The sequence below is a fragment of the Staurois parvus genome, unplaced genomic scaffold, assembly GCF_062004578.1.
Source record: "Staurois parvus isolate SC_StPar_1 unplaced genomic scaffold, SC_StPar_1.0 ptg000791l, whole genome shotgun sequence".
NCBI lineage: Eukaryota > Metazoa > Chordata > Amphibia > Anura > Ranidae > Staurois > Staurois parvus.
The window spans coordinates 359,734-374,637 of record NW_028318587.1 but is presented as its reverse complement, the minus strand read 5'-3'; the positions used below and the strand labels follow the sequence as shown (position 1 = coordinate 374,637).

Here is a 14,904-nt window from a genome sequence, read left to right as displayed (position 1 = left end):
GACTCTCAGAATATGAGAAATTAACCTCTCTGGTCTGATAAAACAAAGATTGAACTCTTTGGCCTGAATGTCAAGCGTCATGTCTGGAGGAAACCAGGCACCACTCACCACCTGGCCAATACCATCACATGGTACAGGGCCATTCACAACACCCTTGTACCATGTGACAAGCTGTGACCAATCACAGCTCACACAGTATTTTTCAATGGCTGCAAGAATGCAGACAGAGAGAAAGAGAAATGATTGATTTTACAGCCTTTATGGGTGTAACAGCAATCAGTGTAAAAAAGGACGAAAAAATCTCCATCAACCCCCAAAAGTAGTACAGTGTCACTATGGTAACACTATACTGCTAGGATGATGGTATGTAAAAAAACAAACAAACATAAATAATAATATAAAAAAAAAATGTAAAAAAAGTTTCGAAAATTATAATTTTTGGTTATAAACTAATTTGTTTTGTTTTTTTTTTTACTAAAAAGATAGTGAATACATTTTGGCCAAGATTTATGAAGAAAAATTATTTATTTGCAAAACTTTATAAGAAAAACACTTTTTTTTCAAAATGTTTGGAAATTTCATTTCTATAGTAAAAAAAAATAAAAATCCCAGCAGTGAATAAATACCACTAAAATAAAGTTTTATCTGTCTCAAAAAAATTCTAAAACATGCATATGGGTACAGTGTTGCATGATCGCGCAATTGTCATTCACAGTGTGAGAGAGCTGAAAGCTGAAAACTGGCCTGGAATGGAAGGGGGGGAAAGTGTCCGGACTGGAAGGGGGGGGAAAGTGTCCGGACTGGAAGGGGGGGGAAAGTGTCCGGACTGGAAGGGGGGGGAAAGTGTCCGGACTGGAAGGGGGGGGGAAAGTGTCCGGACTGGAAGGGGGGGGGAAAGTGTCCGGACTGGAAGGGGGGGGGAAAGTGTCCGGACTGGAAAGGGGGTGAAAGTGTCCGGACTGGAAAGGGGGTGAAAGTGACTGGACTGGAAGGGGGGGAAGTGTCCGGACTGGCAGGGGGGGGGGAGGAAGTGTCCGGACTGGAAGGGGGGGGGGAAAGTGTCCGAGCTGGAAGGGGGGGGAAAGTGTCTGGACTCGAAGGGGGGGGAAAGAGACATGAAGTTGTTATGTGTTCTCCCGTGACCCCTTCTTGGGATAACAACCACCGAGTGAATCTGTCGCAGGATTCCAGTACAAATCCTCCTCCACCATCAATCTGCTCCCCTCCAGCAGTGTGACCTCCAGCAGTGTGACCTCCAGCAGTGTGACCTCCAGCAATGTGACCTCACAGTGTGACCTCACAGTGTACAATGTTACCGTCTGACTGACCTTCTGGTCCCAAATGTATGGACTCTGAAGATCAAATGGCTGAATAATCGCTCCAAAAGATGTTCCCTCCAGATACCCGCCTCAGGCTCAGCCGTGTTCCTCAGAAACAAAAGCTCAGCTTAGTGCTTTACCCTTATGAAGCTTTTATTGCTCATTAAACATCGGAAATGCTCTGACGTTCCGGAGGTCCATATCTGCACCATGTATGGTGAACATCATGTAATGTGCTAATCAGCCACAAGATGGCGGTATCATCCCCGGCAGTATAGAACCAGTCCGGGCTCCAAAACGTCACTACACACAGTATATGGCGAGGCAATGTAGGGGCCCTATATATATATATCTGCAGGCAATGCAGGGGCCCTATATATATATATCTGCAGGCAATGCACGGGCCCTATATATATATATCTGCAGGCAATGCAGGGGCCCTATATATATATATATATATCTGCAGGCAATGCAGGGGCCCTATATATATATATCTGCAGGCAATGCAGGGGCCCTATATATATATATATATCTGCAGGCAATGCAGGGGCCCTATATATATATATCTGCAGGCAATGCAGGGGCCCTATATATATATATCTGCAGGCAATGCAGGGGCCCTATATATATATATATCTGCAGGCAATGCAGGGGCCCTATATATATATATCTGCAGGCAATGCAGGGGCCCTATATATATATATATATCTGCAGGCAATGCACGGGCCCTATATATATATATATATATATATATATATATATACAGGAAATGCAGGGGCCCTATATATATATATATCTGCAGGCAATGCACGGGCCCTATATATATATATATATATATATATATATATATATACAGGAAATGCAGGGGCCCTATATGTATATATCTCTGCAGGCAATGCAGGGGCCCTATATATATATATATCTGCAGGCAATGCACGGGCCCTATATATATATATCTGCAGGCAATGCACGGGCCCTATATATATATATATCTGCAGGCAATGCACGGGCCCTATATATATATATATATCTGCAATTGCCTACAGATATGACAATCCTGGAGCGATGTGTGGATTACTACTACCGTTATTCCGATGAATGGTAACGTCATGACGTCATCCGCATATCTGCAGGTAATTGTATATAATATATATATATATATATAGGGCCCGTGCATTGCCTGCAGATATATATATATATAGGGGCCCGTGCATTGCCTGCAGATATATATATATATAGGGCCCGTGCATTGCCTGCAGATATATATATATAGGGCCCGTGCATTGCCTGTAGATATATATATACATATAGGGCCCCTGCATTGCCTGCAGATATATATATATAGGGCCCGTGCATTGCCTGCAGATATATATACATATAGGGCCCCTGCATTGCCTGCAGATATATATATATAGGGCCAGTGCATTGCCTGCAGATATATATATATATATATATATATATAGGGCCCCTGCAGTGCCTGCAGATATATATATATATATATAGGGCCCATGCACTGCCTGCAGTTATATATATATATAGGGCCCCTGCATTGCCTGCAGTTATATATATATATATATAGGGCCCGTGCATTGCCTGCAGATATATATATATATATAGGGCCCCTGCATTGCCTGCAGTTATATATATATATATATAGGGCCCGTGCATTGCCTGCAGATATATATATATAGGGCCCGTGCATTGCCTGCAGTTATATAAATATATATATATATATAGGGCCCCTGCATTGCCTGCAGATATATATATATATAGGGCCCCTGCATTGCCTGCAGATATATATATATATAGGGCCCCTGCATTGCCTGCAGAAATATATATATAGGGCCCCTGCATTGCCTGCAGATATATATATATATAGGGCCCCTGCATTGCCTGCAGATATATATATATAGGGCCCGTGCATTGCCTGCAGATATATATATATAGGGCCCCTGCATTGCCTGCAGATATATATATATAGGGCCCCTACATTGCCTCGCCATATACTGTGTGTAGTGACGTTTTGGAGCCCGGACTGGTTCTATACTGCCGGGGATGATACCGCCATCTTGTGGCTGATTAGCACATTACATGATGTTCACCATACATGGTGCAGATATGGACCTCCGGAACGTCAGAGCATTTCCGATGTTTAATGAGCAATAAAAGCTTCATAAGGGTAAAGCACTAAGCTGAGCTTTTGTTTCTGAGGAACACGGCTGAGCCTGAGGCGGGTATCTGGAGGGAACATCTTTTGGAGCGATTATTCAGCCATTTGATCTTCAGAGTCCATACATTGGGGACCAGAAGGTCAGTCAGACGGTAACATTGTACACTGTGAGGTCACACTGCTGGAGGTCACACTGTGAGGTCACACTGCTGGAGGTCACACTGCTGGAGGTCACACTGTGAGGTCACACTGTGAGGTCACACTGCTGGAGGTCACACAGTGAGGTCACACTGCTGGAGGTCACACTGTGAGGTCACACTGCTGGAGGTCACACTGTGAGGTCACACTGCTGGAGGTCACACAGTGAGGTCACACTGCTGGAGGTCACACTGCTGGAGGTCACACTGTGAGGTCACACTGCTGGAGGTCACACTGTGAGGTCACACTGCTGGAGGTCACACTGTGAGGTCACACTGCTGGAGGTCACACTGCTGGAGGTCACACTGTGAGGTCACACTGCTGGAGGTCACACAGTGAGGTCACACTGCTGGAGGTCACACTGTGAGGTCACACTGTGAGGTCACACTGCTGGAGGTCACACTGCTGGAGGTCACACTGCTGGAGGGGAGCAGATTGATGGTGGAGGAGGATTTGTACTGGAATCCTGCGACAGATCCACTTGGTGGTCGTTATCCCAGGGAGGGGTCACGGGAGAACACATAACATCTGGACTTGGATTATATATATTTTTTGGATTATTACTTTTAATTAATATTTGTGTCACATAATTTAGTATTTTTTCTCTCCCCATTCTACACATAAATATATATATATACAGGGTCTGTACATTGCTATATGTAGTGCAGCGCATTCTCACTGATAGTAATCATATTCAGAACGACTGGAGGCTGGAATGGGGGCTAAAGGGGCTTCAGCAAAGGATGGGAATACTTATGTACATGGGGGGGGGGCTGGGAATACTTATGTACATGGGGGGGCTGGGAATACTTATGTACATGGGGGGGCTGGAATACTTATGTACATGGGGGGGTTGGAATACTTATGTACATGGGGGGCTGGGAATACTTATGTACATGGGGGGGTTGGAATACTTATGTACATGGGGGGCTGGGAATACTTATGTACATGGGGGGGTTGGAATACTTATGTACATGGGGGGCTGGGAATACTTATGTACATGGAGAGGGGGCTGGGAATACTTATGTACATGGAGAGGGGGCTGGGAATACTTATGTACATGGGGGGGCAGGGAATACTTATGTACATGGGGGGGTTGGAATACTTATGTACATGGGGGGCTGGGAATACTTATGTACATGGAGAGGGGGCTGGGAATACTTATGTACATGGGGGGCAGGGAATACTTATGTACATGGGGGGCTGGGAATACTTATGTACATGGGGGGCTGGGAATACTTATGTACATGGGGGGTGCTGGGAATACTTATGTACATGGGGGGGTGGGAATACCTATGTACATGGGGGGCTAGGAATACTTATGTACATGGGGGGCTGGGAATACTTATGTACATGGGGGGCTGGGAATACTTATGTACATGGGGGGCTGGGAATACTTATGTACATGGGGGGGTGGGAATACCTATGTACATGGGGGGCTGGGAATACTTATGTACATGGGGGGGTGGGAATACCTATGTACATGGGGGGCAGGGAATACTTATGTACATGGGGGAGGGCTGGGAATACTTATGTACATGGGGGGTGCTGGGAATACTTATGTACATGGGGGGGCTGGGAATATTTATGTACATGGAGGGGGGGCTGGGAATACTTATGTACATGTGGGGGGGCTGGGAATATTTATGTACATGGTGGGGTTTCGTTGCTACAAGATGGCGACTGGACAGGATTAACCCTTTCATTGGTACAAGATGGCGACTGGACATGATTAACCCTTTTGTTGCCGCAAGATGGTGACTGGACACGATTACACCTCTCATTGCTACAAGATGGTGACTGGACACCATTAACCCTTTCATTGCTACAAGATGGCGACTGGACATGATTAACCCTTTCATTGCTATAAGATGGCGACTGGACAGGATTAACCCTTTCGTTGTTGCAAGATGGCGACTGGACATGATTAACCCTTTCATTGCTATAAGATGGTGACTGGACACAATTAACCCTTTCATTGCTACAAGATGGCGACTGGACAGGATTAACCCTTTCATTGGTACAAGATGGCGACTGGACATGATTAACCCTTTTGTTGCCGCAAGATGGTGACTGGACACGATTACACCGCTCATTGCTACAAGATGGTGACTGGACATGATTAACCCTTTCATTGCTACAAGATGGCAACTGGAGATGATTAACCCTGTTGTTGCCACAAGATGGCGACTGGACACGATTAACCCTTTCATTGCTACAAGATGGCGACTGGACAGGATTAACCCTTTCATTGGTACAAGATGGCGACTGGACATGATTAACCCTTTTGTTGCCGCAAGATGGTGACTGGACACGATTACACCGCTCATTGCTACAAGATGGTGACTGGACATGATTAACCCTTTCATTGCTACAAGATGGCAACTGGAGATGATTAACCCTGTTGTTGCCACAAGATGGCGACTGGACACGATTAACCCTTTCATTGCTGGCAGATGAGATCTCAGTTGGAAGTGCGTGATTAACCCTTTCAGGTCTGCGTAGGAAGGGTATGATTAACTATTGCATTGCTAGCAGACCCCTGGTGGAAATCACATGCATTTCCACTAGGGATCTGCTAGCAATGAAATGGTTAATCTTGCACTTCCAAGGCAGATCTGAAAGGGTTAATCTTGCACTTCCAACTGGGACTTGCCTGCAATGAGGTTAATTATGTACAGCCAGCAAGGATCTGCTAGCCACCAGGGAGCCAATCATGGGTTAATCATGCTAAAATCATGCAACAAGTAAATGAATATGTTAATTGATTGTAGAACCACGCCCATATTGAACGAACTCCCCTAAGTCCATGCTCCACATTCATTGGCTTTCTGGACACAGAGGAAAAAAAGGCGGCAACTATGTGAAAAGGCCCCGCTGCATGACCGTAATAAAGGGCCCTGAGATGGGAGTAAAGGTTCCTGGGATTGGAGGGAATGGCCTTGGGCCTGGAGGGAAGGACCCCAGGCTGCAGGAGCAGAGGAAAGGTCCCCGGGACCCATGGAAAGGGATGGGGGTCAGGGGGGGCTCTTCATGGCTTCTTGCACCAGGGTCCTGAGGATTCTAGTGATGCCTCCACTGGAGATTTGCCCTCTCCTCTTCTTCCACAGTGCAGGTCCCCCTTAAGCGTAAGACACCCAGCAGTGTCTCGTGTAACCCATGTAACCCGTGTGATCATGAGGAATCCTTGGGGTCCTTTCACACGGTTCAGTTCAGTCACAAGGAAAAAAGAAATGGATCCGTTTATGTCAGTTTTTCACCCATTTTTGCCTCAGTTGCCTACATCAACTTAACCACTTGCGTCCCAGAGACAATTTTTCAACGCTTTATATAATGCAACATTTCAGCAAAAAAAAAATTGACACTGAAGTTGATTTTAGGGCACACAAAAACAATTGCTTACCCAATTTTTTTTTTTGTAAATTCTAAAAGATGAAGTTGCACCCAGTAAATAGATACCCAGCATGCCGAGCATTACAAAAAACAAACCTCAGTGCCCTCTATCTTTCATAGGTTATACTTTAAAGCCCCTACAGCTCATCAGCTTAGCTTTATCCATGAAATTTGGTGGCAAATTGTCCATCTCACATTGGCGTGTGTGGTGACGTGTAACATGTGTAGCACAACTGCCATTTTTTTTTACATAGGCACCTGCTTATGTGGGGGTGGGGAGGCTCATTTTTTTCTGACTTATGTCTTTTTACGTTTTTATTTTTTTGTAACTTATTATTTTGTTGCTATCACATAGGGGACCAATAGTCCCCGGTGACCCCGCCCCTTTGTTTACTTCAGTGGCAGGGCTGAATGACAGCTCCTTCTCGGTGCTATAAAGTACAGAGGAAAAAAAGCTGGAAATTACATTTAAAGCAGGTATAACCCCCCTGGTAGGCAGGTGAGATTCAGGGCAGGCTGAAGGCAGGGAGCAGGATCCGGATTCAGCCACGCTGGATGGATGGCTCACTGAGGGGTGCGTTTGAGGATGCAGAGTCAGACGAGTCAGGTTCAGTAGCAGTCGGGCAGATCAGGCATAGACGGTAGGAGGAAGAGTAGTCAGGTCACAGGCCAGGTCAGCAGCAGAAGATCAATCAGACAGGAGAGGAGACAGAATGGTAATCCAAGGCAAGCCGGAGGTCAGGGCAGGTAGCAGTCAAGCAGAGGTCAGGAACAGGCTGGTTCAGTATTGGGAGTCAATCACATGAATCAGGGAACATGAACAGGGATAAGACCAAACGGCAATGAGACATTTACTGCAGCCAGTTTATATATCCCCTTTGGTGCCAGCATTAGTGACAAGTGTGCGCCTGGATGCATGAATGCATATGAGCATGTGCCTATGCCCAAGCACCCGCACATCTGCCCGTTTCATCATAGTTCTGAGCATGCGCACATTTGAGTGCTGTGGATCATCGCCTGCACTATGGGCAGGCCTTTCCTAACAAAGAAAGGTCCATAAAGACATGGAGGAGCCAGTTTGGGGTGGAGGAACTTGACTGTCCTGCACAGAGTCCTGACCTCAACCCCATAGAACACCTTTGGGATGAATTAGAGCGGAGACTGCGAGCCAGGCCTCCTCCCCCGACATCAGTGCCTGACCTGACCAATGTGCTTCTGGAAGAATGGTCCAACCTTCCCATAGACACCCTCCTAAACCTTGTGGACGGCCTTCCCAGAAGAGTTGAAGCTGTTATAGCTGCAAAGGGCGGGGCCAACTCAATATTGAACGCTACGGACTAAGACTGGGAGGCCATTAAAGGTCATGTGCGTGGAAAGGGCGGGGCCAACTCAATATTGAACCCTACGGACTAAGACTGGGAGGCCATTAAAGGTCATGTGCGTGGAAAGGGCGGGGCCAACTCAATATTGAACCCTATGGACTAAGACTGGGAGGCCATTAAAGGTCATGTGCGTGGAAAGGGCGGGGCCAACTCAATATTGAACCCTACGGACTAAGACTGGGGGGGCATTAAAGGTCATGTGCGTGGAAAGGGCGGGGCCAACTCAATATTGAACCCTACGGACTAAGACTGGGGGGCCATTAAAGGTCATGTGCGTGGAAAGGGCGGGGCCAACTCAATATTGAACCCTACGGACTAAGACTGGGAGGCCATTAAAGGTCATGTGCGTGGAAAGGGCGGGGCCAACTCAATATTGAACCCTACGGACTAAGACTGGGGGGCCATTAAAGGTCATGTGCCTGTAAAGGCCGGCGGCCCAACACTTTTGGCATTATAGTGTACAATGATGTGAAAAACTAAAATTCAGCTCATCCATACTTTATTTTCCAGGTTGTAAGACTCTTTATGGTCAGGGCCAGTGATTGGTGGAGATTTGGGCAGAAGAGAGAATTGCAGTACAAGGTTTGGGTCTTTATCGGTGTCCATCTTCTTCTGTAGGGAATGGCTTGGCCAGTTGTCCAGTGAAATGATGGTCTATATCATCTATGAAAACGCAATCTGGAATCCTCTGTACAGTCCCACCTCCAAACTAAAGGGAACCAGCAATGTTTAACATCGTCTTAGATGTTCTGTATTATTAACTGGGTGATCAATTGTTTTGGTGCAAATTTTTGGGTTTGTTAGTGAGATGGTTCAATAAATAATATTTTTGCTGCAGTAAAATAATGGAATATATTCAGATTAAAGCTTGGGGTTGGGTTAACATTGGAATCCAGAGGTTAAGGGTAAGGTTGGAACTGTTCGGTTATGACAAAATGAGTTTTTTTGGATGCACATTTTTGTGGTGGTGAAACTCCTGCACCCAAAACGTCCAGGTAAATGTTTTTCTGCAGAAAGTGAAGTCTCTGTGTACAGTATGTGTTCCATACTATAGAGAGGTCTGAGGGACGTGTACACAGCAGAGGCAGATTACATTCTTTGTATTGCAGGTTCTCTTGCCAGTGACATCCAGAGGATTCTGGGAGCCGTGGCAAAACTAATAGAGGAGATCCGTAAAGGGAACAGTAAGTTTATTTAGTTCTGGGAATCAGAACATTTACTCACCAAACTGTCCTTTACCAGACACCCTGAGCTCTGATTGGCAGTTCTATAATTAGCTTTATCCTCTGTGGCCCCCAGTGTGAGCACATAGTCTGGCGTTCGATGTGTCTTTGGAGTTTGGTAATATTTCCAGCCCCAGGGCCAGTCTGTAGTGACTCTATGAAGTAATGGGTGATTTTCTGAGAGTTTATTTAATTCCTCTATTTACTGACATACAGTATTTCCCTTTGGACTGGTTTATTATTTCCTTTCTGTGATAGTTTGTCAGGTTAATTGCTGCAAGTGTTGGATATACAGTATAGAGTGCTGATTGGTTGTTGGGTGAATAGGGTGTTGAAGGTATGAGAGCAATGTTGGGTGGAAGGGTCCTAAAGGGCTTTTGGTAATGTTTGATGGAAGGAGCATGGATGGGTCATAGGAAGAGTTGAATAGAAGGAGAGCTGATGGTTTGTTGGAAGTGTTAGGGTGTTGGGTGGATGGGGTGCTGATGAGTTGCTGAGAGTGTTGGGTAAATAGGGAGTTGATGGGAATGTTAGGTGGAAGGGTACTAAAGGGCTTTTGGGAATGATGGAAAGAGTATGGATAGGTTGTTTGATGTTTTGAATTGATAGGGTGCTTGCGGTTTATTGGAAGTGTTAGGGTGTTGGGTGGATGGGGTATTGATGGGTTGTTGAGACTGTTGGGTAAATAGGGAGTCCATGGTATGATGAGAATGTTAGGTGGAAGGGTGGTAAAGGGCTTTTGGGAATATTTGGTGGAAGGAATGTGGATGGGGTGTTTGATGTGTTGAATGGATAGGGTGCTGATAGTTTGTTGGAAGTGCTGGGGTGTTAAGTGGATGGGGTGTTGATGGGTTGTTGAGGGTGTTGGTAAGATAGGAATAGTGGGTGGAAGGGTCCTAAAGGGTTTTTGGGAATGTTTGGTGGAAGGAATGTGGATGGGGTGTTTGATGTGTTGCATAGATGGGGTGCTAGTGCATTGTTGGAAGTGTTGGGGTGTTGGGTGGATGGGGTGTTGATGTGTTGTTGAGAGTGTTGAGTGACTAGAGTGATGACGGTATGATGGGAATGTTAGGTGGAGGGGATGTGGATGTGGTTTTTTTTTAAGTGTTGAATAGATCGGGTGCTGATGGGTTGCTGGAATTGCTGGGTGGATGGAATGCCGATGCATGGATCTGAAGGGTTTTGGGGATTGTTGGATGGATGGGGTGCCGATGGGTTGTTTGCAGTTTTGGGTAGATGGGATACTAGTGGGGAGTTTGGAGTGCTGGGTGGATGGGGTGCTGTTGGATTGCCAGGAGTGTTGGATGGCTAAGGTGCTTGTTGGTTTTTTAGGATTGGTGAATCAATGGGGTGCTGATGAGTTGTTTGAAGTGGTGGGTGGATGGAATGCTGATGGGTTGTTGGGAGTATTGTATAGAGGAGGTACTGAGAAGTTGTTGGAAGTATTGGACAGATGGAGTGTTGATGAGTTCTTAGGATGGTTGACTGGATAGGGAGTTGATGGTATGATGGGAATGTTGGGTGAAAGGTTACTAAAAGGATTTTTCGGAATGTTTGGTGGAATTAATGTGGATGGGTTGTGTAACCACTTCCTGTCTGGCCCATGTACATAAACGGCTAGACAGGAGCAGTGCAGGAGCAGGTTGCTGTTCATAAACAGCGTCCGCATTTTCAGGCTGTGCGCGCTCCCTGGGAGCACCGATCATTGTACGGGACCTCTGTGTGAGGTCCCGATCATGTGATCATTGATTGGCCAATATGTCACTTCTGACATCATTGCTTACTGCGTGTGAAATCTATGAATGATCACAGAGGTTACAAGGCTATTCACAACGGCCTTGTACCATGTGACAAGCTGTGACCAATCACAGTTCACACAGTATTTCTCAATGGCTGCAAAAATGCAGGCAGAGAGAAAGAGAAATGATTGCTTTTACAGCCTTTATGGGAGTGTAAAAAAAAAAAAACTATTTTCATCACCCCCCACAAGTAGTACAGTGTCACCATGCTAGGGTGACAGTATGCAAAAAAAAAACAAAAACATAAATAATAATATAAAGAAATAAAATAAAAATGTAAAAAAGATTTAGAACAATTACAATTTTTGGTTATAAACTAATTTGGTTTATTTTGTTTTTTACTAAAAAGATAACCGAATACATTTTGGCCAAGATTTATGAAGAAAGATTATTTATTTGCAAAAATTTATAAGAAAAACACTTTTTCAAAATGTTTTTACTTTTTCATTTAAATAGCAAAAAAAAATAAAAATCCCAGCGGTGAATAAATACCACAAAAATAAAGTTTTATCTGTCTCAAAAAAATGCAAACACATTCATACGGGTACATTGTTGCATGACTGCACAGTTGTCATTCAAAGTGTGATAGTGCTGCCAGCTGAAAATTGGCCTGGACAGGAAGGGGGGGAAAGTGTCCGGACTTGAAGTGGTTAATGTGTTGAATAGATAGGGTGCTGATGGATTTTTGGAAGTGTTGGGTGGATGGGGTGCTGATGAATTGCTGAAAGTGTTGGATGGATGGGATGCTAATGGGTTGTTCAGAGTGTTCAAGGGCTGGGGTTCTGAAGAGTTTTGGGATTGTTGGATGGATGGGGTGCTGATGGGTTGTTTGATGTTTTGCTGTTTTGGATGGATGAGATACTGGTGGGTTGTTTGGAGTGCTGGGTGGATGGGGTGCCGATGGGCTGCTGGGAGTGTTGGATGGACAAGTTGCTGATTGCTTTTTAGGAATGGTGGACAGATGGGATACTCATGGGTGAGTTGTGTTGAGTGGATGGAATGCTGATGGGTTGTTGGAAGTATTGGGTGGACGAGCTGCTGAGAAACTGTTGGAAGTATTGGATGGATAGAGTGTTGATGGGTTGTTGGGATGGTTGGGTGGACGAGCTGCTGAGAAACTGTTGGAAGTATTGGATGGATAGAGTGTTGATGGGTTGTTGGGATGGTTGGGTGGACGAGGTGCTGGGAACATTTGGTATAAGTAAAACTGTCTCCCAATGGTACACAAGGCTCTGTATGCATTCTCTGCTTCCAGAGTCGTTGTGAATAATTCATTCTAGGTCGAGGTTTATGTGGCTTTCATTGTCATTGCTGTATAATGACACACTTGTCTGTTCCTTCCCTCAGGCTCTACTGATCCATTGTGCGAAGTAGGCTGGAAACACTATGGCCTCAACTGCTACTATTTTTTCCAAAGCGGGAGGTCATGGGAGAATGCAAAAAAAGAATGCGAGAAGAAGAATGCTAATTTGGTGGTCATTAATGGCGAGGAAGAAAATGTAAGAATTTTGGTAGCCCCAAATAACCTGCCAATATTTCCTTCCTAAAACTGACCCTTGGGTGTTCCATGGGTGGTACGGTATCTCCAGGAAGGATTGGATTTCGATACTCTCTGTGTGTATATGTGTGTGTTATAGCTATACTGTGCAAGCAGGCACAAACCCTGTGTCATCGTGTATATTTTGTCTTTCCAAAGGCTTTTATAGCTGATCTTACACAATCTCGGACCTCGTGGATTGGTCTCACAGATGTGGATGGATCCTGGAAATGGGTGGACGGGACTTCTTATAACACTAGTCCAAAGTAAGATCCATCCCCCACCAGTTATTAAATTCCCTCAGACTTTGCTCTATAAACGCAATGGTCTTGTGGTTTGTCAGTTGTGTCTTGTCTACCTTTCTGGGATTGTTCTTGGTGGTTCTCTTTAGGTTAATAAGCCCTTTAGGACTTCTTTTCTGCTGCCATTGGTTCTAATGAGTGACAAGCTGAACCGGTCGTTATTTCCCTTGATTCCTTCTGCAGGTTCTGGCTGTCTGATCAGCCTGATGAATGGTTCGGCCATGGTCTTGGAGGAGGAGAAGATTGTGCACAGATGAAAAACTCAAATGGTTGGAATGATGATCATTGTTCCAGGAGCTTTCCCTACATCTGTGAGAAGAAAGCATCTTGACCTGCAAACAGGAAACCGCGTGACATCTTCACTGCTAATCACTTCTTCTCCTCTGCTACAATTCAATAACAAATTTACTAATGTAATACTCAAATGATCCTGCAGGACACGCTGGGACTTGTTGTTCCTGAAGAGCAACAGTATCTCCAGGTGTCCAATCACAATACAGTAATGAGGAGAGGGGTTCTTTTCATGTATGATGTTCAGCAACAGCTCATCAGTCGCACCTTCAAGATATCAGAGAATATTTTGAGCTGAACTCCTCGGGGGCGGGGATTTTTCCTAGCTTCCCTTTCCTCTATTATTAGTTTTCAGATGTCTCAGCGGAGCTAATATTATTATTATTGTTATATGGAGTTTATATAAAGCAACAGTTTACATAGCACTTTATGAGTGGACAATCAATGTTAATAAATTCATGCAGACAGTGACTTTCTGTGTACAAATAGTTATTTTTATGGTAAAGTCCATGAAGAGCTACACATTCTGGGATTATGTTAATGTTCTGGTGAATACCTATCAAAGCCAGATTCTGGAGCTAGGAAAGGGTGACTTGGGAGGAGAAGCAAGATGGTAGGAGGGGGAGGAAAGAGGCGAGAGGAGGGAGTGGAGAGAGATGGGAGGAGGGGGAGGAAAGATCAGGGAGGAGGAGGTGAGGATAGCACTGGGGACAGGGGAGGAAAGAGCTGGAAGGAGGGGGTAGAAGGAGGAGAGAGCTGGCAAGAAGGGGAGAAGAGAGCTGGGAGGAGGGGGGGGGAGGGGAGAAGAAAGCTGGAAGGAGGGGGAGGGGAGAACTGGGAGAAGGGTGAGGAAAGAGGTGAGAGGAGGGAGTAGAAAGACTAGCAGGAGGGGAAGGCAGATGAGAGGGCTAAGAGGAGAGGGATGAGATTGCTGTGAGAAGGGGGAGAAGAAAGCTAGGAGGAGGGGGAGGGGATATCTGGAAGGAGGGGGAGAATTGGGGAGGATGGGAGTTGGGAAGTAGAGACCCCGGAGGAGGGGGAGGAGATAGTTGGAAGAAAGAGAAGATTGCTGGGAGGAGAGAATTGAGAGAAGGTGGAGGAAAAAGTTGGGACAAGGGGAAAAGGAGAAAGAAAGCAGTGAGGAGGTCCGTCTGTCATGTTGTCTATTATTCTCCTACAGCAGCTTCCAATTGACTGATTGATTGGTTGACCTGTACCCTCCTTTTATAGCAAGAGGTGGACTTCCAGGGGGCTGTGATGTGAAGGGGGGCCAGAGCTGCAGGGGGATGT

General features: G+C 45.4%; 1 protein-coding gene across 1 annotated transcript in view; it reads left to right on the top strand.

Annotated features, from left to right (window-relative positions):
• Positions 1–14,085, top strand: part of LOC149444300 (C-type lectin domain family 10 member A-like) — a 29,720-nt gene extending 15,635 nt beyond the window's left edge. The window contains exons 6-9 of the mRNA XM_089654703.1: positions 9,572–9,646; positions 12,832–12,983; positions 13,181–13,287; positions 13,507–14,085. Coding sequence (XP_089510829.1) covers positions 9,572–9,646; positions 12,832–12,983; positions 13,181–13,287; positions 13,507–13,654 — 482 coding nt within the window. The 3' untranslated portion in view covers positions 13,655–14,085. The remainder of the gene's footprint in view (positions 1–9,571; positions 9,647–12,831; positions 12,984–13,180; positions 13,288–13,506) is intronic.
• The last annotated feature ends 819 nt before the right edge of the window (positions 14,086–14,904 follow it).